At 44.0% G+C, this 26,736-nt stretch overlaps 1 protein-coding gene across 7 annotated transcripts; it reads right to left on the bottom strand.

Annotated features, from left to right (window-relative positions):
* Positions 1 to 26,434, bottom strand: LOC128323703 (uncharacterized). 7 transcript variants are annotated; one of them, XM_053247301.1, is made up of 6 exons: positions 25,976 to 26,434; positions 23,699 to 23,765; positions 5,482 to 5,886; positions 2,762 to 3,064; positions 2,368 to 2,534; positions 1 to 1,594 (listed from the first exon to the last, which is right to left on the bottom strand). In XM_053247301.1, exons 2-6 carry the CDS (start codon positions 23,727 to 23,729, stop codon positions 1,553 to 1,555), a joined length of 948 nt encoding a protein of 315 aa, XP_053103276.1. In that variant the 5' UTR covers positions 23,730 to 23,765; positions 25,976 to 26,434; the 3' UTR covers positions 1 to 1,552. The 7 variants fall into 7 exon arrangements, with proteins under 7 accessions (XP_053103276.1, XP_053103277.1, XP_053103275.1 ...); XM_053247302.1 differs by having other exon boundaries at positions 23,699 to 23,761; XM_053247300.1 differs by lacking the exon at positions 25,976 to 26,434 and adding an exon at positions 25,502 to 25,576.
* Between the last annotated feature and the right edge of the window lie 302 nt (positions 26,435 to 26,736).

The raw sequence follows: 26,736 nt of genomic DNA, 5'->3' as shown, positions 1-26,736 counted from the left end.
TAGAGGAAAAACCAACCGGATGCATATTTATTTTTGACCAGTAATCCCAACATGAAAATGTCTTGATTTTTCTGGAGAAGTCCAAAGAATGAAAAACAAAGGAACAAAAAGCATCTCTATACAGGCAAACAAGGGAAAACGGCAACCACCTTGACAGTCTGGACAACAGTTTTCCTTATTCAATCTAGAATAAGGCATCACCCTGCAACAATGACTTTTACTCTACTGCAAGACATTGTTCCCCTTACTATGGAACAAGGAGTGTGTCACCATGTTGCCCAAATGGAAAATGAGGGTAAGCAGACTGTAGTTCTGCAAAAGACAGACAGAGCCAAAGATCCTTTGTCAAGCCAATGTCATAACATTTGGTATTATACTGATGAAGCAGAATTTGATTCCTTGATGTATCCCAAGACTTCACTTGGTGGACAAGGCACAAAGTAGTGTGTCTATGGTTTTAAACAGGTAAGGAAGTTGACAGGTCTGAAAGAGGTAGTAGGTGAGAAAGATGTTGGGAAATGAAGGCTCTATGAGGCTGCTGTGTGAACGGCAAGTGCCAAGTGTTCACAGCAAAACCTTTCCTGTGAGCCAGGACTTTGCAAATACTGACCTACCAAACAAAAAAGCAGGCAAGTAGCAGGGACAGCTAGTTATAGTTTCCAATTAAGTATAGACATCAAACAAAGTCCATTGCTGGGGGCTAGGATAACCATCCTAGCAGGAATGGGCTCGTTTGCTTAAGAACCAGCCATAAAAATAACTGCCAGGCATCTTATGTGCCACACCTCTGCGCATAAGAGAACAGCAGCACACTTTGCTTGGGAAACTCCTGGAATAAACTGCTTCTCCAAAACACTATTGGTTAAATCACAACTGCCTTTATTCTGACTGAAATGAATGTAACAGGAATCAGGGTAGGGTGATTCTTCAGCAGTAGCCTGGTTTTACTTTGGCTGGCAAGAAGAGGATCACTACTCCCTGTATTCCTGCTGCATCCTCTGAAGCATCTTTGGATCCTATTGCTAAAAAATGAAACACAGAAGTGCAATTTAAATAAACAAAATACTAACTCAAGAGGGAGCCAACTGGGTCTCCAAATCACAGCATGGTTGCATTTTCATTCCCAAAATAATGCACTCAGTGGCTCATGCTAGGTCGACTTGCCCACCACAGGTGCTTCACTTTCTTCTTGTATAAGAGTCCCTCAGTGCAACTTCCAGGAATCCAGGCAAGGTCTCCCTTGGCATTGTTATTAGGAGTTAGTGCAGCCATCACATTAAAGCTTGTGAAAAGTTCTACTCCCAGAGCCAAGTATTCTGACCCTCTGAGTACAGAAATATAGATTAGGTACTAGGGAAAGATCTGGGTCAGGCTCACTCCTGTTCTCAAAATAAGAACTAAAAAGTCAGACTCATAAATTTATAGTCATGTGCAAATCAATACAGCAGACTCCCAAGTCTTATAGGGGGTTCTCTTCCCAGTCAAGATCTCTGTGGGCTTTGTGCCTTCCTTGGTTTGTCAGAATCTGGATGCAAAATTGTCTTCCAGTTACTTAGTAGCTATAGCGGGAGAGAGGTGTATCCTCCATGTCATCCTGTGAGCAAAAGGAGAAAACCCTGTTAATTTTTGTGCAGGGTGGGGGAGGGAGAGGAACAGGAGTAGGTACAGGCAATAATCAAGTAAATAATTAACGGACTACCTCAGTCACAGATCTTGTCACTCCACAGACACCTTGAAATAACCCCAAGCCCTTGCCATATCAAAGAATTCCCATCTTTGGAAGAGATGGACAGTCTCAGATGGATAGGTTCATTTTTATGGGGCAGTGTTATCTAGGCTGTGCCTCAAGCAAGACTCCCATCTTTCCTGATAAAGACACATATCTGGGGAGCCCATTAAAAACTTAGAATGAGGATGTAACCCGTGTTGCTCTCACTGTGGAGGAGAAATCTATGGGGCCAGTTTCTAGCCGTTTCCAAATGGGGCAGCCCCAAGTGATTGGAAAGTGCTTTCAAGAGCCAGCTGGAAGCACTGCAGCCTGTCTGTCTTCCCAGGCAAGGAATAGAGCAAACATAACTTGAGGTGTTCTCTCTATCTTCCACATGATTTATTCCTGTCCAAATAGTTAGGCCTGAACACTTTCTTGGTCAGGGTTGACTGGCAACAGGGATCTTTTTCACATATTATTCTGACAGTAGCCTTACAACAAATGCCTTAAAGAGCCCTTCACAAGCTTTGGAGCAAAAGCCTCAAGGCAAAACAAAGGCTCCTGCTTCTGGAAGCGATAATAAATAATAGGGCTGGAACTATGAATCTATGAAGGCAGTGAGGAGGCCTAACCAGTGAAGATTAGTTTTGGGCACTCACCATGGGCAAATCCTGGAGGCGCCGGAACTGTAGCCGACTGCTGCGTTGCCGGTATCTCAAGAAACCCATAAGGGCCAGGATCCCTACTGTTACCACAAAAGTGAAGATGACAGCTATCACCAAGGGATCTTCACCTGCTGGACTGGCTGCTGGCACACTAGGCATATCTGCAGGAATGAACAGAAGGGGTCAGATAGAGAGACACAGATTATGACCCTAGGACTAGAGTGGTAAACCCATACATATCCCAGCTACTTCCCAGATCAAAACTGCTCTGCCACAAGAACACTGCCCTAGTTGCCTCACTGTCTATCTTCCCCAACCCTGCAGCCTCCAGTTCTGTCCGTGCTGTTTGCTGACAAGGAGGTTAAGAGCATCAAGTATGTATCTTCACCATAATCTTTCGTATCCGATACAAACGTCTTCCCTTGCACATGGTTAGCTGGTTTCTCTGTGTCCATGGATGTGGCTCTGTGGAATAGGAGTGTGGAGGATACAGCCTCAGGAGTGGTGCTGAATGCCTCTAATGTGACCACTCTTCTATCAGTGACAATGGCACTTGGAACTGATGTGGATTCAGCAGTGTTCTCCTCTGTTATAGCTTCATGATTCGTCACCAACGTGGTTTCAGATGTCCTTTCGGTAGGTCTCAAGGTGCTGAATATGGAAGATTTTGGCTGGGGAGCAGTTGTTGGCCCTGCAGAGACACATCCAAAAGTGAATAAAGAAACAGAGTTCTGGCTCTTCCCAGTTAAGGGGGTAAAAAGGGTGGGGGAGCAGAGTCCAGCATGGCCAGACTCCGATTACCATCATTACATTTCTTGCATACAGACAGAACAGGCCAGTATGAGTGGTATTCCAAAATGGCAAGCAGATGCACATCATTGACTGGGGCACATGAATGGGCACTTACCAAACATCACAGTTGTTTGGGTTAGGACAAGCAGCAGGGTGTGATGTGTGTGCGCATGCGCAGAAATGTCCATAAAGAAAATGTTCTCTCATTAATTCTCTGTACTCAGTACAGAGTAGGGTAGCATATTCAGATTGTAAACTGGCAGCAGTGGCAGCTTCCTGCCTGTGGAACTCATCTAGGGACTCATGATGGGTTTACCACATATGAGCCTAGAAAGTTCACAAGCAAGGTTCACTGCATGGTGCACAGAGGTGTCTCCTGAAACACGCCAGCATCAGCAATCAACTGCCTACTCGAATGCAACAGAGATGGATGCGATTGAGATCAATGTCTACATCAATTTGTGCTTTGTGTCATCAGTTTGATGCAGCAGCTACAGAGGTTCTTCCCCTCCCATTGTCACCAGTCTGTTCCCTCGGAAACTGTTATTCTAAACGAAGTGAATAGTAAAATAAAATTTATCTTAATAGCCATGCATCTATGGCCACCTAGGCTCCTGCTGGTCAAAAGCAATGAAGTGAAGTGAGGCTTATATTCTCATCCTTAATGCTAGGTGAGCGCAACTTCTAACTTAACTCCATTTCTTCAACTTGGAGAGTGGCTCTAATACAGTGGTAAAAGTGCTGCCTTATTAAACCTGGTTTTAAAGATGGTCAGGTCTAATTCTGCTATTTCCTATCTGGAGGAGTCTCTATTATGCATTTGCTCTCATAAGTTATTCCTTTCTTTGGACTAGTAGTCATGTAAGAAAAGGTCAGGTTTTGGTCACTGAAGAGGACCCCAGTGCCGCCCCAGGAATTCTTGGAGGAAAGTCTAACAGTATTTCCTACTGAAAGAGCAATGGGTTGTATTTGTGGTAAGCGGCAAACAGTGTTTTGTCTTCTGTTCACCAAAGGTCCAATCATGTATGCAGTGGATATGCTTAGATCCAAAGGCAAATAATGGGTACAGACAGAGACTCCACATAGCCCTCTCAAAGAAGGCTTTTCTACATCTTGTGAGTGGTATCTACTCTATACCCTTCAGCTTGATTTTGTTCTGGTTTTGCCATAAACATCACGAAATGTTATATCTGCCATCAACCAAAGAGCTGCTGAGTGGAGGTTGTTTTTGTATTGTATTTGTTGTAAACTGCCTTGGAGATTGTTTTGATCAAAAGGCATCTTTAAAATAAATAAAATGTTTAAATAAAAGTTTCTTAAATATGAAAAATAAAACTTTCAAGAGCTACTCTATGTGTTACCAAAGATAGGGTTGCGGTTTGCAAGAGGTCAGCTGAAGCCATCAGCAAGTCTATTAAGATTAGAGGGTCGAGGTTTACAAAACAGAACAGAATGAATAGACTCAAGTCTTTCATTCAGTCTTAAAATAATAATATTTTTATACTGCTTTTTAACAAAAAGGTTCTCAAAGTGGTTTACACAGGAAAAAGAATATGGTTCCCTGGCACCAAAGGGCTCACAATTTAAAAACACCAATTTTATTTATTATAATAGTTTTTCTTTTAATAACTACAGAATAAAGCAAAACCCATAGCTTTATTTGCCATGCTCCATTTACTGCTTGGCAGGGACTCAGCACTAACTGCCTTCTCACCCCTATGTTGTATGCAAATAATTTTTAAAACATCTTGAAACTAATATGTGCGGGAACATCAAAATGCAGGCTCTAGAATCTGTTTTTGCTCAAAAAGCTGAAGAGAACAGTTTTTTGAAGTTGGCACAGGAATGTCTAGTTATCAGCCCTGGAGGATGGAGTTCTAGTTCAAATGGTGTAAATCTAACTCTTCTGTTTTGTTTTTCCATGTTGACAGATGTGGGATCAGGTGCTGAGTCCACAAAACCTTCTCAGATGCTCCACAAAACAGAGGCAGTGGTAGGAATTCTGTATAAGTTTGCTTTAGGATTAAACTATATTCTGTTTGATGTCTATTGACGAAGATGGCAAAATATTTATATACTGCTTTTCAACAAAAAGTTCTCAAAGCGATTAACATAGATATAAATAAATAAAATGGCTTCCTGTCCCCAAAGGGCTCACCATCTAAAAAAGAAACATAAGACAGACAACAGCAACAGCCACTGGAGGGATGCTGTGCTGGGGATGGATAGGGCCAGTTGTTCTCCCCCTGCTAAATAAAGAGAACCGCTACTTTAAAAAGGTGCCTCTGCTCAGTTGGAAGGGGAATCCAGTCTTACCTTGTGCCTCCTTTGCCTGAGAGGGCTCTGTAGCCATGAAGTTGGTGCTGGAAGTAACCCCCAACGTACTATTGATGGGTTTTGCATCATCCAGATTGGTCTGATTTGCTTCCACTGAGTTTGCAATTGGGATAGGAAGAGAAGAGACGTCAACACTTCTGTTGGTGCCATGATCTGTATTCTGTGGTCCTTCTGTGGTGTTCAAGGAGCTGAGTGTGGCAGGAGCCAGTGATTTGGGTGGGCTTGAGCTACTGGCATTTAATTGTGAAGTGACTGTGGTATTTCTATCCACACTGGTGACAGTAGGGGCAGACGTCCAGAGGCCGAGACTGCTGGTCTCATTGTGGGGAGGCAGAGAGTGCGACACAGTGCTGGGTGGAGCTGATGACAAGTTCTGCCCATCTCCTAGTGCACAAAAACAAATAGAGGAAAGCTAAAATAGCTTGTATGGTTGTAATGCAACACATGCCCTTGTCCAGAATGTCGGATGCCTTCCAGCAAGGAGAGATGGAAGTAGCAAAGCCCACTGGGCAAATCAATTGCAGTGGAAAGCTGGATGGGGGTGGGGAAGCAGCTCTTCTTTTCTTACTAACCTTTTCCAGCCAGGCTGCAACCACCCTGTTGTTCTCTGCAAGATGGAAACTGTTTCCTCTGAACCTGCCTCTCAGGCCCACCAAAACATGTTGTGTGCAACAATCCAAAATACTAAGTTCCAAAGTACTAAGAACTGCAGTTCCTACTGCAGAGGAGAAATCAAGCTGCAAGTTACTGTCCAATGGATAGTCATCACTAGGCACAGGATCAGGGAGAAATCAGCAGAGGAACTGAAAAAAGTATTGTTTTGTTTTTGCCCCTCCTGAAACACATATGTGACTGGAAACATTTTCTGGGATGGCGTCATGCCCCCTTTCAAAATATAAGGAGATAGAGACATAAATATAGAAGGCTACGCCTGAAATTAGATCATTTCTAACAGCCCTGGATACAATTATCAACAATTTCAAACTTGTATTCAGGTTGAGATGCCTGCATCCTCCTTACACAAGCAATCCAATGCTGAATGGTCTCTAAACTCCAGGTGAGATACCAACCACCTTGTGGCTGCACAGGAATGAGGTTAGCAAAGAGCTATCTGGAACAAGAGTAAAGAAATGCTCCTTCCATAAAAAACAAGAACACCCACTTACACACAGAGTGCACCTGGGACAATGCAGCAAACAGGATGAGGCGGTGGAGGGTCAGAGATGGACAAGGCAACCCATAATAATGTGTTTGTGAATTCCTCAGGCACTTGTTTGGTTATGGTGGTGAAGGGAGGGCCCAACCTTTTCCTTTGCAAGAATAGCACAACCACTGAGGGTGGGGCAAAGGGAAAATGTGATGGTAGAGCAGAGACTGAGCACTGACAAATCAAGCAAGGAGGGAGGAGAGCTGAACAAAGAAAGGAAAGGCTAGTAAATGCAAGGGCACAGACTTAGCTAGTCTTTGCAACATTAGTAAATGCAAGGGAGGGGAGGCAGTTAAATTCATAAGGTGTGAGCCCAGTTAAAGGTAAAGTGTGCCATCAAGTCGATTCCGACTCCTGGCACCCACAGAGCCCTGTGGTTTTCTTTTGGTAGAATAGAGGCAGGGTTTACCATTGCTTCCTCCTGCGCAGTATGAGATACACCTTTCAGCATCTTCCTATATCGCTGCTACCCGATATAGTACCAGCGGGAATTCGAACTGGCAACCTTCTGCTTGTCAGTCAAGCATTTCCCCACTGTGCCACTTAAGGTGATGAGCCCAGTTAGAGAAGGGTAATAATTTGTGAAACTTATTTCAGTTTCCATCACTGTTTTTAGAAAGCAAGTGAAATATTGGCTTTTTACCCAGGCTTTTTATATGATTGTTTCTATTAGTGATGCTTTGTATTTTTTTATGGTCATATATTGTGCTTGTTTTCAGATATTCAGATTCAGATATTCCCACACAATAATGTGCTTGCTTACAATATCAGGGTTCTAGAAGATGCTGGACCACTTAACTTTCATATTATATCATTATCAGTCACTTTTTACATCAGCCAACATAATACAACTTTTGCAAATCTTAATTCTTTGTACTGTACAAGTCTGCTTTCAGAATTGCAATTTGTCTTTCTTTGCTGGAACTGCACATTTTTTGGTCTGGCTGCACATTTAAAAAGCCCCATTTTATTACATGAATTAAAACACATTTATTATAGCTGATCAGAGAGAATACTAAAGAGTAGTTAACCAGAGAGAGCACCAATGAGAAGATATAAGTTGAGTGTACATATTGCTAGAATTCTTCCACACTGCTGAATATTTCTTCTCATCGGTGCTTTCTGGATGCATGCAGATTCTTATGCCCAACCTCCCAAGCAGAAAAGACCTGCTCCTCTTGCGGGCAGGGCAGGACTTCTGAGTGTATGGATAGATTCCTCCACAATGCATTGATCAGTCTCATCACTCACTCCTCTTCTGCTGTTTTCTGCTTTTTGACCCTGCTTTTCTGCTTTTTTCTTTCTTTCTGTTTTCCTCCATGCTGGCAGGCTTAGGTAAATATCCAAGCCCACTGGCATGGAGGAAAGCAAGAGGTGAGGACGCTCCTGCCCTGGTGATTGGATTCTCCCCTGCCACCATCACCCCAACTCCAATGCCCATGAGCTGCTACTGGTAAATGGGCATTCACTAACCCATTCGTTCTAGGGGGCTGCTTTGCTCTGTGATAACCTCACTTAAATACTCAAAAGTGAAATTGCCGACCTCCTTGCAAAAATATATATCTTATCCCTACAATCAGGCTTTGTACCGGAAGACTGGAAAGTAGCAAATGTAACACCGATTTTCAAAAAGGGATCTAGGGAAATTACAGGCTGGTTAGCTTAATGTCTGTTCCAGGCAAATTGATGGAAAGCATTCTCTAGGATAAAATTGTTAAGCACATAGAAGAACAGGCCCTGCTGGGGGAGAACCAACCAGCATGGCTTCTGCAAAGGTAAATCTTGCCTCACAAACCTTCTGGAGTTCTTTGAGAGTATCAACAGGTGTGTGGATAAAGGTGACCCAGTTGAGATAGTATACCTGGACTTCCAAAAAGCTTTCGAAAAGTTCCTCATCAAAGACTCTTAACAAAACTTAGCAGTCATGGGATAAGGGGACAAGAACATGTGTGGATTGCTAACTGGATGAAGAACAGGGAACAGAGGGTATGTATAAATGGAAAGTTTTCACAATGGAGGGAGTGGGGTCCCCCAGGAATCTGTACTGGGACCGGTGCGTTTTATTTTATTCATAAATTATCTAGAAGTTGGGGTAAGCAGAGAGGTGGCCAAATTTGCAGATGACACCAAGCTATTTAGGGTAGTGAAATCCAAAACAGACTGTGAGGAGCTCCAAAAGGATCTCTCCAAACTGGGTGAGTGGATGACAAAATGGCAAATGCGATTCAGTGTTGGCAAGTGTAAAGTGATGCACATTGGGAAGAAAAACTCTAACTTCACATATACGCTGATAGGATCTAAGCTGTTGGTGACTGACCAGGAAAGGGATCTTGGGGTCATTGAAAGTGTCGACAATGTTTGGCAGTTGTGAAAAAAGCCAATTCCTTGCTAGGGATCATTAGGAAGGGGACTGAAAATAAAACTACTAATATTATAATGCCCTTATACAACACTATGGTGCAGCCATACTTGGAGTACTGCGTACATTTCTGGTCACATCTAAAGAAGGACAATGTAGAACTGAAAAAGTGAAGAAAAGGGCAACCAAGATGATCAAGGGCCTAGAGCACCTTCCTTATGAGGCAAGGCTACTGCACCTGGTGCTTTTTAGTTTAGAAAAAAAGATGACTGTGGGGAGACATGATAGAGGTCTATAAAACCATGCATGGTGTGGAGATAGCAGATAGAAAGAAATGTTTCTCCCTCTCACACAACACTAGGGGTCATCCCATGAAACTGATTACCAAGAAATTTAGGACCAACAAAAGAAGTGTTTTTCCACACAACACATAATCAACTTCTGGAATTCTCTGCCGCAAGATGTGACAGCCAACAACCTGGATGGCTTTAAGAAGGGTTTGGATAACTTCATGGAGGAAAGGTCTATCAATGGCTACTAGTTGGAGTGCCACCTCCAGCCTCAAAGGCAGGATGTTTCTGAGTACCAGTTGTAGGGGAGTAACAGCAGGAGGGAGGGCATGACCTCAACTCCTGCCTGCAGGCTTCCAGCAGCATCTGGTGGGCCAGTGTGTGAAACAGGATGCTGGACTAGGTAGGCCTTGGGCCTGATCCAGCAGGGCTGTTCTTATGTTCACTTTGTGATGGGGCAAAGCAAAAATAAATGGACGAGAGCTAATCAGAACCCCTGGCCCATTGCTCTAACCATGTTAAGACACATTTAACCAGTTCTAGCCTTCTACAGTGGACTGTAGCTATATGCAGCTGTTAAAGGTTTGCTTGTTATTTGGCAGTAGTGTTCCCTCTTACAGAGATTCCCAGATATTATTGACTATGACTCCCAGAATCCCCAGCTGCAATAGCTTTTGCTTGGGGTCTATGGGAGAGCCAGCATGGTATAGTTGTTAGAGTGCTGGACTAGGACCGGGGAGATCCGAGTTCAAATCCCCATTCAGCCATGAACTAGCTGGGTGACTCTGGGCCAGTCACTTATCTCTCAGCCTAACCTACTTCACAGGGTTGTTGTGAAAGAGAAACTCAAGTATGTAGTACACTGCTCTGGGCTCCTTGGAGGAAGAGTGGGATATAAACGTAATCATCATCATCAACATCTGGCAATCTGTTTGGCAGGTCTCTATGGTATACCTTTCTAAAGAGGATTGGAGCCTTATGCAGCTGCTCCTGCTTCAAGTAACCAGCAAAAGGCACCGGGGTACTTTCCAGATTAACCTCTACAACCTGCCAAGCCAGAGCATTTTACTGCTGTTTTAGAGTAATCTGGAAAGCACCCCAGCACTTGAAGTATTGGTGCCTTTGGAGAAGCACTAGCCTTGTGGTAGCAAGCATGAACTGTCCTCTTTGCTAAGCGGGGACTACCCTGGTCTTCATCTGGATGGGAAGACTGTATGCGTGAGCACTGTAAAATATTCCCCTTAGGGGATGGGGCCGCTCTGGGGAGAGAATCTGCACGGTTGCAGAAGGTTCCAAGTTCCTTCCCTGGCATCTCCAGATAGACTCAGGAAAGATTTCTGCCTGTAACCTTGGAGAAGCCACTGCCAGTCTGTGTAGACCAGGCCAGCTCAATTTAGGGCCCCCCCAGCTGTTTTTGAACTACAACTCCCATGATCCCCAGCCATAGTGGCCAATAGCCAGGGATTATGGGAATTGTAGGCCATCTGCAGGAGGGCCAAAGTTGCGCAGCCCTTGTGTAGACTGTAGTGAGCTAGATGGACCAATGGTCTGACTCCGTATAAGGCAGACCATTCCTATGTTCCTAAAGAACAAATCCTGCCCAAACACCATTTTAGTAATCTCAGATACATTTCTGGCTTACTCAGTACATCTCAAGTGTGAGAGGGACTGTTTTATTATAATGATGTGGTTTTACTAGGTTCCTCATGTTTAACACAAGACACATAATTTATCAGCATACAGGAATTTGGGGGGTAGTTAGCATTAGTCAAACCACCACAGCATATTTCTCTGTAATGAGGAGTCTCTTGAAGTAAGCCTGTCACTGCCAGTATATACAGTGGATGACAGGACCCTATGTCCAGCAGAGAGTTGAATCAGATAGCCTTCAAGGACACCTTCAACTCCATGATTGCAGGTTGTCGACCCTAGAGAATGGCAAGAGCAAGTTTTCATGGCTCTCTGGACCTCTACACCTTGTGCAGGATGCTTGAGGGGGCCTTTCAGCGGTGAGAACTTATTACCAGTAGCAAGAAGACTCAGGTCTAACAACCAAGACCAGCAGCAATAGCTAATCCAGCATGAGCTGGATCATAAGCTGCTTGGAGGAGAAGAGTTGCATCTCTCCTGCCTTTATAATACTAAGGACTAATGGGAGGGGGCAAACTATGGCAAATAAAATAACGACATGCTACTTTTGCATTCGCATCTATCAATCATTTGCTAGAACTCATTATGCTCTAGTAACTGAAGTGGCTTTTTAGGCTAGGATGTCCATCAATACATAAGCAGTTTTCCCATGCCATGAAAAGCACAGTGTTGAGATGCTGAGCTGTTTCTATCCTAAAACATGCATACCTGCAATGCACCACAGTATAAATCATATAGCCTGGCTGTGGCTGCTTCATCATTCTGAAAGTAGCAACTTAACATTTCTTAAACAGCAAGTTTCCAGCTGCAATGGTTGCAGAGATGACACTGGCAAATATGAAAGCAGTTTCAGGAGAGCTTCCCATGGCCAGGAACGGGCATTCTCCAGCTCCCAAGGCTCTTACCTGTTCATGGACCTCAAATCCCCTTCTCTTTTTGGGCCCTACAACTAAGCATTGCATTATCCTTCACTTAGCACCAGCCTAATATTTGGTGGAGGGAAATAACCCTCAAATATTATACGTGAATAAAACAAGCAAATTAGCACAGGCATACACAAAACCAAAATTATGTATACCCATTTTATCCTAGCTGCAGAAGGTGCAAGATATTAGACGGAATATTCATTACCTCTGATTAAAAGCCTCATTTTTTTCCTTTGTAAATTGAAATCTTATTTCCCAGAGCTCTTTACCTACCTGGACCTTTCTGTCCTGACCAATCTGGGCATCCAAAGAACAATTTGCTGATTTTGAGCCTTAAAATTGGGACACAGCCGGCTCATGCAATATGCAGCAGATGGGAGAAGAGCAGCAGGCTCTGGGGAAAGGCTGTCTCTTGCTGCCAGGTGTAACTAATAATTTATCTCTTAATTAAACCTCCAGCAATAACAGCAAAAAAAAAAAAAAACCAAACCAAAAAAAACACACCACCCAACAACCTCCTAAAAGAGTCGTACCTTAGAGATTCCAGACACTTTCATACTCAGAAGCTTTTCATTTCCGCTGTTTAATGTTTCTTCTCCTGCATACTATTCTGGGAATTCTAAGTGCTTCTAGTGAAGGTATATGGAGATAAAGTGGGGTGGAGAGCTTGGCTAAGAGTGGAACTAAAATACTAAATGAAACACGGGACTGCCACTGAAAACAGCAGCTTAGTGTCAAAACCCACCCTGTCATGTCTAATACTACTTCCCCTATGTTCTAATATCATTGCAATGTATGTTTCCCCATTCCAGCCAGCCAAAGATATGGTACAGGGCAAGAGCAGTACAAATAATGTCAGGATTCAGGGTAAATTGAATTAGATGTTACAGGGGAGGAGGACTGATACAAAGCTGCTGCTTTGGATAGCAGCCACATGTTTCCAGTAATGTTTACATCCACCCTAAGCGCCACCTGGTATTAATTTTAGAACACCATAGCAAAATGAAGCAGCTTATTGGGATGCATTATTCCTAGGAAAGACTCAGAAATGAGATTTCTTTTTTGAAGATAAGGGGACAGGTTCAATTGTGGACTGGTAGCTGGTTAAAGGACAGGAAACAAAGGGCAGGAATAAACAGTTTTTTTAAATGGACAGTTTTTACAATGGAGGGAAATAAGAAGTGGGATCTCTTAGGGATCTGTACTAGGATTTGTGTTTTTTAATTTATTTATAAATGATCTAGAAGTTGAGGTAAGCAGCAAGGTGGCCAAATTTGTAGATGACACTAAAATATTCTGGGTAGTGAAATCTAATTGGGAGGAGCTCCAAAAGGATCTCTCCATGACGGGGGTGTGGGCAACAAAATGTCAAACACGGTTCAGTGTAAGTAAATGTAAAGTGATGCACATCAGGGCAAAAAACCCCAACTTCACATATACACTGATGGGGACTGAGCTGTCAGTGATTGGCCAGTAGAGGGATTTTGGGGTCCTGGTGGTCAGCTCATCAAAAGTGACAACTCAGTGTGCGGCAGCTATGAAAAAGGCAAATTGTGTGCTCTGAATCATAGGAAGGGGATTGAAAATGAAACTGCCAATATTATAATGCCCCTATACAAATCTATGGTGCAGCCACATCTGGAGTACTATGTACAGTTCTGCTCACCATAACACAAAGGAACATTATAGAACTGGAAAAGGTGCAGAAGAGGGCAATCAAGAGGATCGTGGCCTAGGGCATCTTCCTTATAAGGCAAGGCTACAACAAATGAGACTTTATAATTTAGAAAAAATGTGACTGAGGGAAGGCATGACAGAGATGTATACAATTATACATCTGTGGATGTATAATTGGAGAGAGAGAACATTTGTGTGTGGAGAGAGAACATTTTCTCCCTCTTCCACAACACCAGAACAAGGGGTCATCCCATGAAACAGATTGCTAGGAAAATTAGGACTAACAAAATGAAGTTCTTTTTCACACAGCACATAATTAATCAATGGAATTCTTTGCCAGAGAATGTGGTGATGGCTACTAGCTTGGATGGCTTTAAAGGGGGCTTAGACAAATTCAAGGAAGATGAATGTATCTATCAATGGCTACTAGCCTTGATGACTATAAGCCACCTTCAGGCTCAGAGGCAGGATTACTCTGAATACCAGCTGTAGTGCAGCAACAGCAGGAGAGAGGGCATTCCTTCACCTCTTGCCTGTGGGCTCTGGTGATAGCAGGGTAATGGCACAGAGGAAGTGCTGGAAGGGCCTTGGACCCGATTCAGCAAGGATTTTCTTATATCACAGAGCTCTGGTGATAGCAGGGTAATGGCACAGAGGAAAAATATTAATATTAATGAATCACCTTCTCCCCCAAAAGCCTCCTTTATAATATCTTGGCAGTGTTCCTCAGCCAATGGAGGAAGCCAAATGGCATCTTTCCTGGCCTACAAAATGAATCCAGGGGCACAGATGACTGGCACTGCAAAAGCCTACCTATTTTCTTTTAACTGGCAGTTTTCTTTCTTTTTTTTTAAAGAAGAAGAAAATGTTGCATCCACTGGGATCTGACCCCCAATTATATGTAATTGGGGTGTAAGATGTAAGAGTCAGATGCAACAACAAGAAAGGAGCTAATTACTGGAAGATTCATTCATGCAAACTAGCAACACAAGGTCCTTTAGCACAAAGGATCTGGCTAACTGTAAACCGTCATTGCCATGCTTCCACATGAACAGGCTTGTGAATGACTGGCACTCTGAATCAAAGCAGCAATCATTCACAAAGCACAAGTTCAAGGGGGATGATCTGTATTCCAATGGCTGCTATTCCACACAGACTGATGAAACTGGAATGAAAGACAGGTTTACCTTCACAACAACAGAAGTTCTAAATAACATTTTCCTCTTTGCTGGCTATTGCCACTCATTGGATCAATGTGTGGAAGCAGCCTAATCTGTCAAACTGGTCAAACACTCCCTTCTTTGAACTATAGATAGTGGTATTATTCATTTAGCTTCATCCATAATGAGGCTGCACTGAACTGAGGTTTATGCACTAGTTTGGCACCGCAGGGAGGGGAGTGGTGAGCGGGATCTTTAGAAAAGAGGAGAGCCGGTCCTTACCTGTTCGCCGCCGCCACCACCACCACATGCAGCTTACTCCTGCTGCTGCGGCGCTCGTCCCAAGAACCCGCATGCGGCGCCAGCACAAACCACGTGCACGCACCTATGGCATCCATGCATGCGTGCACACCATGTGTGAGCCGGTGCCACACGTGGGTTCTTGGGATGAGCACTGCCGCAGCAGGAAGCGGCATGCAGTGGTGGAGAGGAGGTAAGGACCGGCTCTCTTCTTTTTTATAATCCCACACGCTGTTCCCCCTCATGCGGTGCTGAACTGTCTGAACTGGTTTGGCACCGAACCAGTGCACAGACCTTGGTTCATGCACATCCCTACTGTACACAGTGCTCTCCCACTGGAATGGGGGTGGGGGGAATTACTAAGAGAGCACAGTTTCTCTGGTGAAACCCCTTTGTTTTACAACTGCTTCTCTTGTAAACACCAAAACTGCTCGATAGAATACAACACCCTTCTACAGAAACCCATCACTGGAGGGTTGCTGGTTGTTCCCTTCTGCTCTTCTGGTGTATAACGGTTCTTAACGGAATAGATTATGAAGGGGCTACAAATGATGAGCAGCACATGCTCAGTATGAGGGTCAAAAGAAGGGGCCACAGGGTCAGTAGCTGGTCTGACAGGACCAGAGCTTTATAATTGTACCAAGACCTACAACATGATTTAAAAAGTGTCCCTGTTTAAAGATGTGCAATTTTAGGTGAGATGCTTACCCGCTGCTTACTAAGCTGGCTCAGTTTGCATGTTCTTGTGCTGTTGGTGCAGCTGTTCTGCTTCTTCCTCTGAACAATCAGAAGCAGCTGATGTGGAAAATTGGGTGGATGCAAACTGTTCTCCTCCTGGGTTCCAGAAATCAGTATGCCTCCTGCCAAGAGCACTCCCCCAAAAGCTGCTGAGAGGAGAACCCTGCATCCTGCTGCCTCCACTACTGCCTGCCGAGAGTGTCACAGGGCTTCTGCAGCCTCTGCTGCCCAGTGCCCACCCACATTGCCACTGTTTCAGTCTTACTTGGAAAGGCAAGCCAGGACGTTTGGTCTCAGCAGGCCTGCCTCCCTAAGGTGGAACTTGGAATGGCTACAGAGCTCTTGGTGGCAGCAGACAAGTTATGAGAGAAGCAGGACATTCCCAGCAGCAGAAGCAACAGAACACACTCTGGCCTTGATTGTACTGGGGCACATGTGAGGGGTGTGTGTGTGTGTTGCCCTGTACATTTTAATCTTTTTTTGTGTACAGATATGTGCATTTCTAAACCAGATATGTGCATTTCTAAACCATCTGTGTAGATTTCCTTGGGAGTAAGGCCAGCTGAAATGTTCTTCCAAGTAAACTTACTCAAAGGTAAGTCTCTCTGGTTGCAAGATGGCTTTCTCCCAAAGAATCAAGAATTGTGGTTTTTAAATGGTTCCTAACCTTGATGATGATGATGATGATGATGATGATGATGAAGAAGAAGAATAATTTGATTCCCCAGATGTGGGGAATCACATCTAGTTCCTAACTTTTATTCCCCAGATGTTGTTGGACTACAAGTCGTTGGCCATTGTGGCTGAGGATTATGGGAGTTGTAGTCCATCAATGTCTGGGGAAACCAAGGTTCGGAATTCCTGCTGTAGCAGAGTGAGAGTGCTAGTGCAGCAGTCTGACTAAACCTGCCTGGTTCAAGGACTTACCCCGGTTCAGATCTTCCCTCTGTCATGGATTCACTGAGTGGCCTTAGGCAAGCCTCTCTCCCAGCTTCAGCTCCCAAATGGGGATGTACCATTCCTAGTTGGAGAGACTGCAGTGTTCTGAATCAATGCCTGCAGGCAGTGATGGGCTGGATGATGGTTTAAGAAGTTTAAATTAAATTTGGTCAAGACAAAGGTTCTTCTGGTTAGGAAATCTGCTGATCAGCCTGTTCTGGATGGACAGGGTAACACAGTACTCCCCTTGAAAAGACAGGTTCACAGCTTGGGAGTGCTCCAGGAAACCACTGCAGAAGCTATGACTAGAGGGCTTATGCTCAGCTTTGGTTGGTGCGCCAGCCCATATCCGAGTCTTCCAGAGTGAGTGACCCACTTCTCACCTTGCCTTAGACTACTGTGTGGGCTGTCCTTGAAAATGCTTTGGAAATTACAGCTGGTACAGAATGCATTGGTGAGGATCCTGGTGAGCACTAGACAAACAGACCATAAGCCTAGACCTGCAACTCTAGCAGCTGTGTTTTCCAGGGTGCAATTCATGGTACTGATTATTAGCTTTTAAATCTTAAATTGTTTAGAACCTAGATACCTGAAGGACTGCCTTCCCTCTCAGGAATCTGCCTGGCTTGTAAGATCTTTCAGAGAGGCTTTTCTGTAGGGATGTGCATGAATCAAAATCTGATTCAATTCAAGGTCAAATTGAATTGCAGACACAGACACACACACACCCCGAATCTATTAATCGACAGCAGCCGGCTTGGCCGACTACTTCAATGAATCAGCCCTGAATCACTCAAATCTATTCAGGTGATTCGCATGCCATTTTGAGGCCCATTTTGCTGGAAAATCAGGCCACAGAATGGTGTTTTCTGGGGAACGCTGGTCTACCAATTGGGATCAGCAGGCAGACCAGCCCTCTGCTCTCCCCGAAAAAACAGGAGAACTGGTCTACTAACTGAGATTGGTGGGTAGACCAACACTCTGCTCTGAACTTAGCGTGTCAGCCTGCTTCAGAGGACAGGTCCTCTGTGGCGGGCTTATGTTCTAAGTCCAGAGCAGAGGGTTGGTTAGACCAGTTCTCCTGCTTTTCTGGAGAGAGCAGAGAGCTGGTCTGCCCACTGATCCCAACTGGTAGACCAGCAAAAAAGGCCTCAAAATGGCTTTGAATTACCCAAATTGATTTGGGTGGAATCAGAGGTGATTCTCCTCTACCCCAAATTGGGCCCTCTGTTTTGAGGGCGATTTGATTCAGGGTTGAATTTGCTAATCATCCCTGATTTTACCCAAATCGATTTGTCAGTGAATCAATTTGCACACCCCTACGTTTCTGTGCATCCTGCCACCATCTGAGGTTCAGCTGGTGGCAATGTATGGCAGGACACAGGCCTACTCCATGGTGGCCCCTGCCCTCTGAAATTGGGAAGTTTCCCTCATTACCTGCCTTCAGGCACCAGTTAAAGAAACCTCTTTTCTGTCAAGCCTTCTTGGAGTTTTTAATAAGTGTGCAGCCTATTAGCAAGTTTACTTCACTTTATTCTCGGCTGCTTTTAGAAAGATTGTAGAAATGCTGTACAAATCGTTTTCAGGGTCCTTTTTTGTATTATTTTCACTTTTGTAGGCTGCCTCAAATTCCTTGGAAAGTAATTGGGGTATAAATTCCTAAATAAATAAATAGTTACCTACATTAAAGGATTGTTGTAAGCATGACACCAAAATAATACACATGAAACTCTTTGCACACTCAAAAAGCGCTGTACAAATGCTAAATATTATCATATGCATATTTAATAAGTGAATGGATTATTCAAATAAAATGTGATGATGCAATGTGCCAAGATTTCTGTAACTGACTGATACTGCTAGATGAAATTCAGGTTCTGTCATGGATTCTGTCTGGGTAGGCAAAGGCAACTCACTACCACTCTGGCCACTCTTTTGTTAAAAAAAGAAACACACTGGAATTGCAATTTACATTGCAATATAACAACAGGAAAGCTCTTTGTTTATTAACTTACTTATCTACCCACTGGGGCACTTTAACACTTAGAATACACTTTATAGAGTATTCCAGTGCTTCACATACATTATCTTAACAATTCTTACAACATCACGGTAAGGTATGCTAATGTTTATATGGCAGATGGGATGGGGGATCTGAGGCTAAGAGACAGAATAGCTTCTGTAAGATTGCCTAATGAATCCATCTATGGCAGAAATAACATTTGAACCAGGGACTTTCTGTCTCACAGCTTACCCATTTGATCAATAATAATAATGCTGATTATATTTGTATCCTATCCTGCCCTTCTTCCAAGGACCTCAAATCAGTGGGCATGAGGCAATCAAGTTTTAGGCAGATAGCAAGCAAAATAATATATACATGATATATTGCAATAAAGTCAAAATACTAATTGGCTAATATTTTATACAGGGGGAAAATGAACACCAAAGCTTTGTATCCAACACCTTTAAAAAAAAAACCCGGTTTGGTTGCTTGCCAGTGCATTTCAGAGCACTGAATACTGTACTCTCATTCATCCCAGGCCATGTGTTTATATCAGAATTCAGAGTGCATGGATCCAACTCATTTACTGCAAGCAATGGATGCCAGACCTCTTTAAGAATATCTGAGAATGTGACCTGGATATGAAATATCTAACTCTGGCAAACAACAACCAAAAAAGGTCCCCCATCAGCAGCTGTCTAATGGGCTATTTTGGCGTGATTCTTCAAACGGAGCAAACCTCATTTAAAAAATGTATTTCATCCTCACCGGTGCTTTGTTTATAGCAACAGACACAGGAAAAAAAAATCTGGGGCATTCCCCTTTAGTGCTTCTTATGCTGTAATTCCAAGCAAACATATTTTACAGTAAGTCCTTTTAAACGCAGTTGGAATGACTTCTAAGTAAATATGTTTAGGGTTGTGCTGCATAAGCATTTAATCCACAGGCCTGAAAGCAGAAAGTTGACCTGGAAAAGCTTTGTAAAAATTTAGGAACTCTCAGTACTATCTAACTCAATGGAGATTAAAAATCTGGCAAATTACCCACCTCTCCTGATATACACAATTCTCATGCTCAGTGAGGGATTGCATAGCCGGCTTGCGTCGATTGCATCGACCATGAGTGGCTTTCCCATCCACTGAGGTACTTTGATACTTTAATACTGAGGTTCGTTAACACTTTAGAGTACTCCAAGTGCATAATATATGCATATTATCTTAGCAATCCTTTTAACAACACGGTAAGATATGCCAATATCTTTATGGCACATAGGGATTTTACAGACAAGTCCAAAACAAGAGGAAGTAAGCAGCAGGTCTGTTTGGGGAAGATGGTGAAAGGTTAATAGGTGACAGAGGTAAGCAGAGTTGTTTAATGCCAATTTTGCATTTGTCTTCTCCCACAAGATAAATGTGGCCCAGCTAAGCAACAGATGCACAAATGAAGAAAAGAGGGAAATGCAACTTAAGGGAGTTAAAGAGATGATAAGTGAATATCTAGCTATTTTAAATGAGTTTTTAAAAGCCAGTGAGAGGTGGTGTAGCGAAATGGCTAGAAGTATGAGCCATGGCCTGGTTCAAATCTTGCCTATTCCCCAAGCTCATTAATTGGCCTTAGGTAAACCAGTAAGTCAGACTCCTATCTATGGTATGGGTACAATAATATTATTTATGCCATCTCACAGATGGGGTCAATATTATGGGGATCACTGAGACAATGTATGCAAATTGGTTTGAATTTTCACAAAATACTAGATAAAAATATTATTAGTCCCATTCATCATAAAGAGGTCGACGAGATCTGCAAGAGGTGACTGCTTAATTTGCAGCTATAACTTCCAAGGCTAGCAACACAAAATGGATAAGGCAATATCTTATCCAATATTCCATAATCAACCACTGAAGAGAGAGGGGGAGAACAAACACACAAACGTTTTCAAATTATACATAATTCTTCAGTGGGTTGCATTTTTGTTTAATGTAAAATGTGTTGATTAAACTTATCAGCTGAGAGAGCACAATTTCATTGGATAAAAAGATTTACTGATTACTGTGTATGAGAGCTGCGGCCTTGGATGACAAAGGTGATACAATGGGCTGGACTCACTGCAGTGCCCTCACTCCTTGTCTCAGGAAAACTTTGCTCCTTGATATATGGTAGAGCTGAGGACTATGAAAATGAAGGGAGACAGCTGGAACAAAATGGGGGGAAATTAAGACCCAATCCATCATATAGAGCCCATCTACAGGCTGGTGAAATGGCAGGGATGGTAGCAAAGGAATCATGATTCTCCATCAGCATTGCAACATCAGTAATTAGACATCTCGTTAAAAAAAATCATAATTACCTAGCTATTATTTGGTCTGCTTCAGATCTCTCTTTGTGGGGTGGGAGGCTTATTGGCAGTATAATTCTTGGCTTTCCTGAATTACACATCTGTCCTTGAACTATTTCAATATGGCCTTTGAGTTAAGTGAAGGAACTAAGACAGCACTGGTTGTCCGGGCAGACGACTGGGAGGCTATGAGGGTGGGAGGTCTCTGATTAGGGCTGCTGCTTACCTCTGACAGCACCAGTGCTCTGTTTGTGCCTGCAAGCCAAGCAGATCAAAGATGTCACCTAGATTACAGTACCATCTTGGGGTCAACTAGCCCCAAGGGCCATCCCAGCACACCAGGCCCTATAAAACTGGGCCCCAGAGCTAACTCTTCAAAGTGAGTAGTTTGTTGCTGGTGTGAAAACTTTGCTTACATGCCTACCTTGGATCATTATTCCAGCTTAACTTTTGACCTTGCATCCACTTCTGGTTCCTCCAGTGCCCTACTGCAGCCTTGGATTTTAATCTCCTGTCTGGTTCTAACCATGCACTGGCCTCTGTTCATTGTATGCCAGCTCTGTTTTCTGCCTGGTTCTGACTATACACTTGCTGCTAGCCCTCTATCTTGGTCTGCCTTCTCTGGATCTCTGCTTTGTTTGCTTTGGAACATGCCCCTGATGGTGACCCCAGGCACCTGGACTGATAAGCAGCTGTTCCAGAACTTGACAACCTGGAGATGCAGCTCAGCAGCTAAGTATAGGCAGGTAGGAGGACATGCACCCAGCTCTGTGCCAATTTATCTGGCTGCCAGTGAGCTTCTGGATCCAGTTCAAGGTCCTGGTCTTTAAAGCCCTTAAATTCTGAGAGTGACTCTCCGCATATGAGCCCAGCCACCTGATAGATAATATTTAAGGGCTGTGTTCCAGGTTCCCTCTATTCAAGAGCTGAGGTTGACTGGGGTACAGATCTTTTTCAGTGGCTGCTCCAGTTCTGTGGAACAGCTTCTTTCATGAGGTTCACTTGTATTTCTCTCTCCTGTAGAGAAGAATTAAGTGCAGCCTATCTTTTTCCTAAGTTAACATGAAGGTGGTGTTTACTGTAAATAGTTAGATTGTAAGGAAGGTGTGTCTATGCTGCCGATTTGTTAATGTTGACTGGTTTTACTATTTTTGTTTTGTTGTAGTATGTTTTAATGATTACTAGCTGCTTTGAGCAAATTTGGAAAATCAACGTATAAACACAATATAATTTTAAAAATCATCCATAAACTACTATGGTTAACAGTACCAGAACCACAGCTAGAAAATTAACTACGACATATCCCAACATAGTTTAACTTGAAAGATAATCCTTAGTATCTCTAATTAGACCACCTCCTGTTGCTACCTTATGTATTTTGTCTCTTTGATTCTCTAGGACCAACAAAGCAGCAGTTTGTACTAGTTAGTTACACCAGAGGTTGGCCTAATACCAGGGCCTTTGGATGTAGTTGGCACACTTCACATTCTCCTGCATTCACTAGTTTCCTGCTCTGACTGAAGTTTCTACACAGAACAAAGTTGTGTTCACATATGGCATCGTAACTGAGCCTGCTTCTGTTTGTAGTCAGCTCTCTACACGAGGCCTCTTGGACGGATGGCGTCCCATTTAATTTTCAAAGACTGGCAAGACTAGCTTAAGGTGGAACAGGTATCACTCACATCAACTGTGTTATACACTGTTCCCAGTGTATGTGTATCCTCAGGGCAACAGAGCAGGGCCTGGAACAGTGACAATCTAAGCTTTATGCTTCCCTGCAAATTGAGGCTCTGCTAGAGACGCTATGTATGGAAGACAAGCAAACATCTACTATCATCCCTTTCCCAGATGCAGCAGAGGCATTAGAGGAGGAGAGCCAAATGAACAAACAAAATGTGCTCTAGAGTCTTACATTTCTGAAAACCACAGAAGGAAGTGGGTTTCTGAAGTCAGCTGGAAAAAGATACTATTGAATAAGACAAATAACTGCTTGGTTCATCAGAATGAGCTGCCAGGCAGGTTAGAGCTCCTGGCACAGTGCACCTTCAGCAATTCCATAAAGCAAGTTTTTCAAAATTGTTAGATTTAAAAAGCATTATAAACATGTGTGCCTCATTGGCCTGGACACTTGTTTAATAACTGCTTGGACCTATCTCCATATAGTACTTAGTCATCTCTCAGAGCTAATTTGCATCATTTATTGTCATTGCTTATAGCAGACATCCTCAAGAAGGCACCGTAAGGGCTAAGGGACTTTTCACAGAGCACAAAATTTGTCCCTTTTTTCCTCAGAGAGTAAAAGGGAATTTATAATTACAAAAAATATTAAGACTGCCTTTACTGATGCCAAATGAAAATTGTTTAGTAAAACTTAGTATAATATGGTCAATTCATGCTTAGCTAATATGAGGTTAACCAGCTTTGGGAGCAGAGGGAGACAGTAGGCCTGCAAAGAAGCTAACTAAACTTACTGCCTCAGAAAAAAAGTTCCAAGCTCCCCTAACCAACCACACATGCCTATGCCACTTATTTGTGGTACACGCAGTCTGAAAACAAAACAAGACTAGCTCTATTCCAAGTTACAAAACATTTCCTAGCTATTTTACTTACTCAGGTATATGAAGCTGACTGGCAGCAGCATTCCAGGACTTCAGACAGAGGTTCTTGTCAATCCTATCTGGAGAAGGCAGGTATTGAACTTGGGGCCTTTGGTATGCAAAACACATGCACTTCCACTGAACTACAGACCTTCTCCTCCCATAAATGAATGAACAAGTAGTTATTTGTAAGCCTGAGTGAAATGAACTCATGTGCATGTGTTCACAATGCACTGTTCACAGATTATTACTTATGAAAAGTATTTATATACCACTTTCCAAACCAAAAGAAGTTCTCAAAGGAGAACAGAACGTATGAGTTCCCTGTCCCAAATGGGTTCACAATGAATAAAAAATAGACAAGCACTATTCACAGCAGATAGACATAGCTTTTACAAGGAAAAACAACTTATGATTGAGACTTGTCTTTTAAATTTTGGCCCACAACTTCTCTCAATTCACCAAATCAAATGCAGTCCTATGGTCAACAGAAGCCAATGCTGAGATAACCCTCTTTTGAATAATAAATACTGTCAGAGCCAGACTGTTAATCAGCTATTACAGTTGCCACAGGATGTTGTGACACTCTGGATGTCTCAAACACAGATGTGGAAAATAACTGCTTTCAGGTTTAAACATACACACACACACACATATATGCAGGTCTGCACCAATCTGAGTTCTAGCGTCCCTTGGCTTAACTAGGTATAAGGCCCTTTGTACAAAATACAAAATATGTGTTGCTAAGCAAGCTAGGCTGTCCCTTTCATAAAGCAGAATACTTAATACTCTTAAAGTAATTCTAATACAAAAAACCCACGAGGATCATAGCATCAGAAATATAAAACAGAAGAGAGGATTATTTTAACATTACTTCTCGCTTTGACTTAGTTGGTGCTGCCATACACGGCAAGTAAACAGATAGATTCTGCCCAGTCATGTATACAATGGGCAGGAGGACTCTAAAAGCAAGAGCGGGTGAAGGATGCTGAACCTTCTCCCCTCCAGAAGAACCTTCTTCCCTCCAGGAAGACGACAAAACTTTCTAGTAGTCTGAGGCTTGTATTCCTCCTCTTTTCTCCAACCAACCTCAATGCCAGTCCAGCCGGAAGTGGACTGTGGGGAAGTGAGGAAGGGAAAGTGAGGAAGCTGTGTAGAAAGTGAGGATTCATCAACCCTCACCCACATGCCTATTTACCTCTGCAAATCAGGTCCTTGCTTTATACAGCACTGGGGCAGACCCAAGTTTAAAACAGACAAGTTTGTCATTCTGATTTTCAGGTTTAGCTTGAAAACCCTGGAAGGAAACCCTGGTGGCCAGTCTAAGAGAACTTCTTGGAAGGCTCCATCTGTCACTCTGGACAGAAGCAGACCAGTGAACTCTCCACAGTCCCCACTCCAATGTGCTTTCCCGTAATAACTCCAAGCTATCCCCAGCCAGCAAACTCACCCAGGAAAAAAAATTCTAATTAACTAGGGCAGAGGGAAGCAGAGAGTCTGGAGGAAGGCAAGGAATGAAGAGCAACTCCATGAGCCTCCATCAGGCAACCTGCAGAGAGTGGGAAATGAGATCTACCCATGCAAGCAAGGCTTAATTTGAGCTCTCAGACCTGAAACTATTTCGAACGACAATGCCTAAGTTCTCCTGCATGCAAAGCTTTATGCAGTACTAATGTAGGACAAGAAGCCTACCTCAATGCAAAGTGCACATCCCCGTCTATTGCCCCCATGAGAGAAATCCTTACGGTTTCTATTCTAGATCAGAGGGCGTGGCTTCGAGGCAAGCTTAAGCCCTGCCATTTCTCATTTGACCCACCATCATCAACCACCACGCAACAGCGCTGCCCACTCTGAACATTTCCAGTCATCTCTCTAAATAAGGCTCTCTGTCCTCCTGTCTCCTAAGTGGCCAAAAAACTCCTCCCGGATGTCCAGGCTGGAAAGGAAGCGAAGTGCAAAAGATTCCCCCGGAATTCCCCAACAACTGCAACTGGAAAGCAGTACCCTCTTGGGCACAGTGAGAATTAGCGCTGGAGGACCAAAGCCAAAGAGCCACGAGGGCAGTCGATTAAGAAAGCGCAGCTACTAGGGAGCGAGATGCGCCCCCGCCAGGCGCTGGGCTGGGCAGCCAGGTACGCTCTCTTTTATGATGGCTTCTCGGGTGGCGGGCGCTCGGCTCCCTGTCCGGTGGCCCCGGAGCTCCCGCTGCTGAGGTTTGGGGTAAGAGCTCCTGATCCCGGCGAGATCTGACCTACTACGAAGGGAGTCGGTAGCCCCATGTCATGTGTACCTGGCAGCGGCGGCAGCAGCAGGGCTCCAGCGAGGAGGCAGCAAACGGCAGTGAGGCTGCCCAGGGAGCGACACCTTCCCTCCATACTGGCTGGGTCCGAATTCGCTGGCACGCCACGCACGCAGCGGGAGATCGGTTGCCGCCCGGAGCAAGAGCGACAAAAGTAGCAAAGGCGGGCGGTAGGGAGCCGAGCCGCCGGCAGGCAGCAGCCTCTCCAAAACTCCAGAGAGTGAGTCACTGCCACGTGGTTCATTCACAAACAGACACACACGGGGCTCGCCTGGGCGTGCCGTATGCTCCGCCTATCATCCCCCTCTATCTCCCACTGCACAAGACCGCCAGGGTTCCTGCCTGCCTCCTCCCTGCTCGCCCCGCCAGGACCGTAGGTCTTTCCAGCTCCTTGAAGTGTCGCCCCCCACCCGCTCCCAAGGCACGATCCATCCCGTTAGGTGTAACAAATGTCCTCCTGATCCTCCCTCGGCTACTGGCTAGTTATGCCTGTTGGGTGCCTCTGAGTGGCTGCTGTTGTTTCTTTCCTTCCTAACACAAGGTCTCTATTATTTGAGTTTGCGGGCACTCCGGCGGGAGGATCGATCGTCCCTCAACTCCGCCCGCTGCTGGCGCTGGAGGGCTGACCCAGGCTGTCGCCTTCCACGCTGTGAGGCTGGGCTGAGGATGTCCTTGGATTTGGATGCATTAATTGAATTGATTAATCTTAATCCATTCGCGACAGGCATGGGTGCTCACAGGGCGGGCTAAAT

Source organism: Hemicordylus capensis, chromosome 4 (assembly GCF_027244095.1).
Source record: "Hemicordylus capensis ecotype Gifberg chromosome 4, rHemCap1.1.pri, whole genome shotgun sequence".
Taxonomy (NCBI): Eukaryota; Metazoa; Chordata; class Lepidosauria; order Squamata; family Cordylidae; genus Hemicordylus; species Hemicordylus capensis.
The sequence above is the reverse complement of the archived record's forward strand: the minus strand, read 5'-3'. Positions and strand labels throughout refer to the sequence as shown.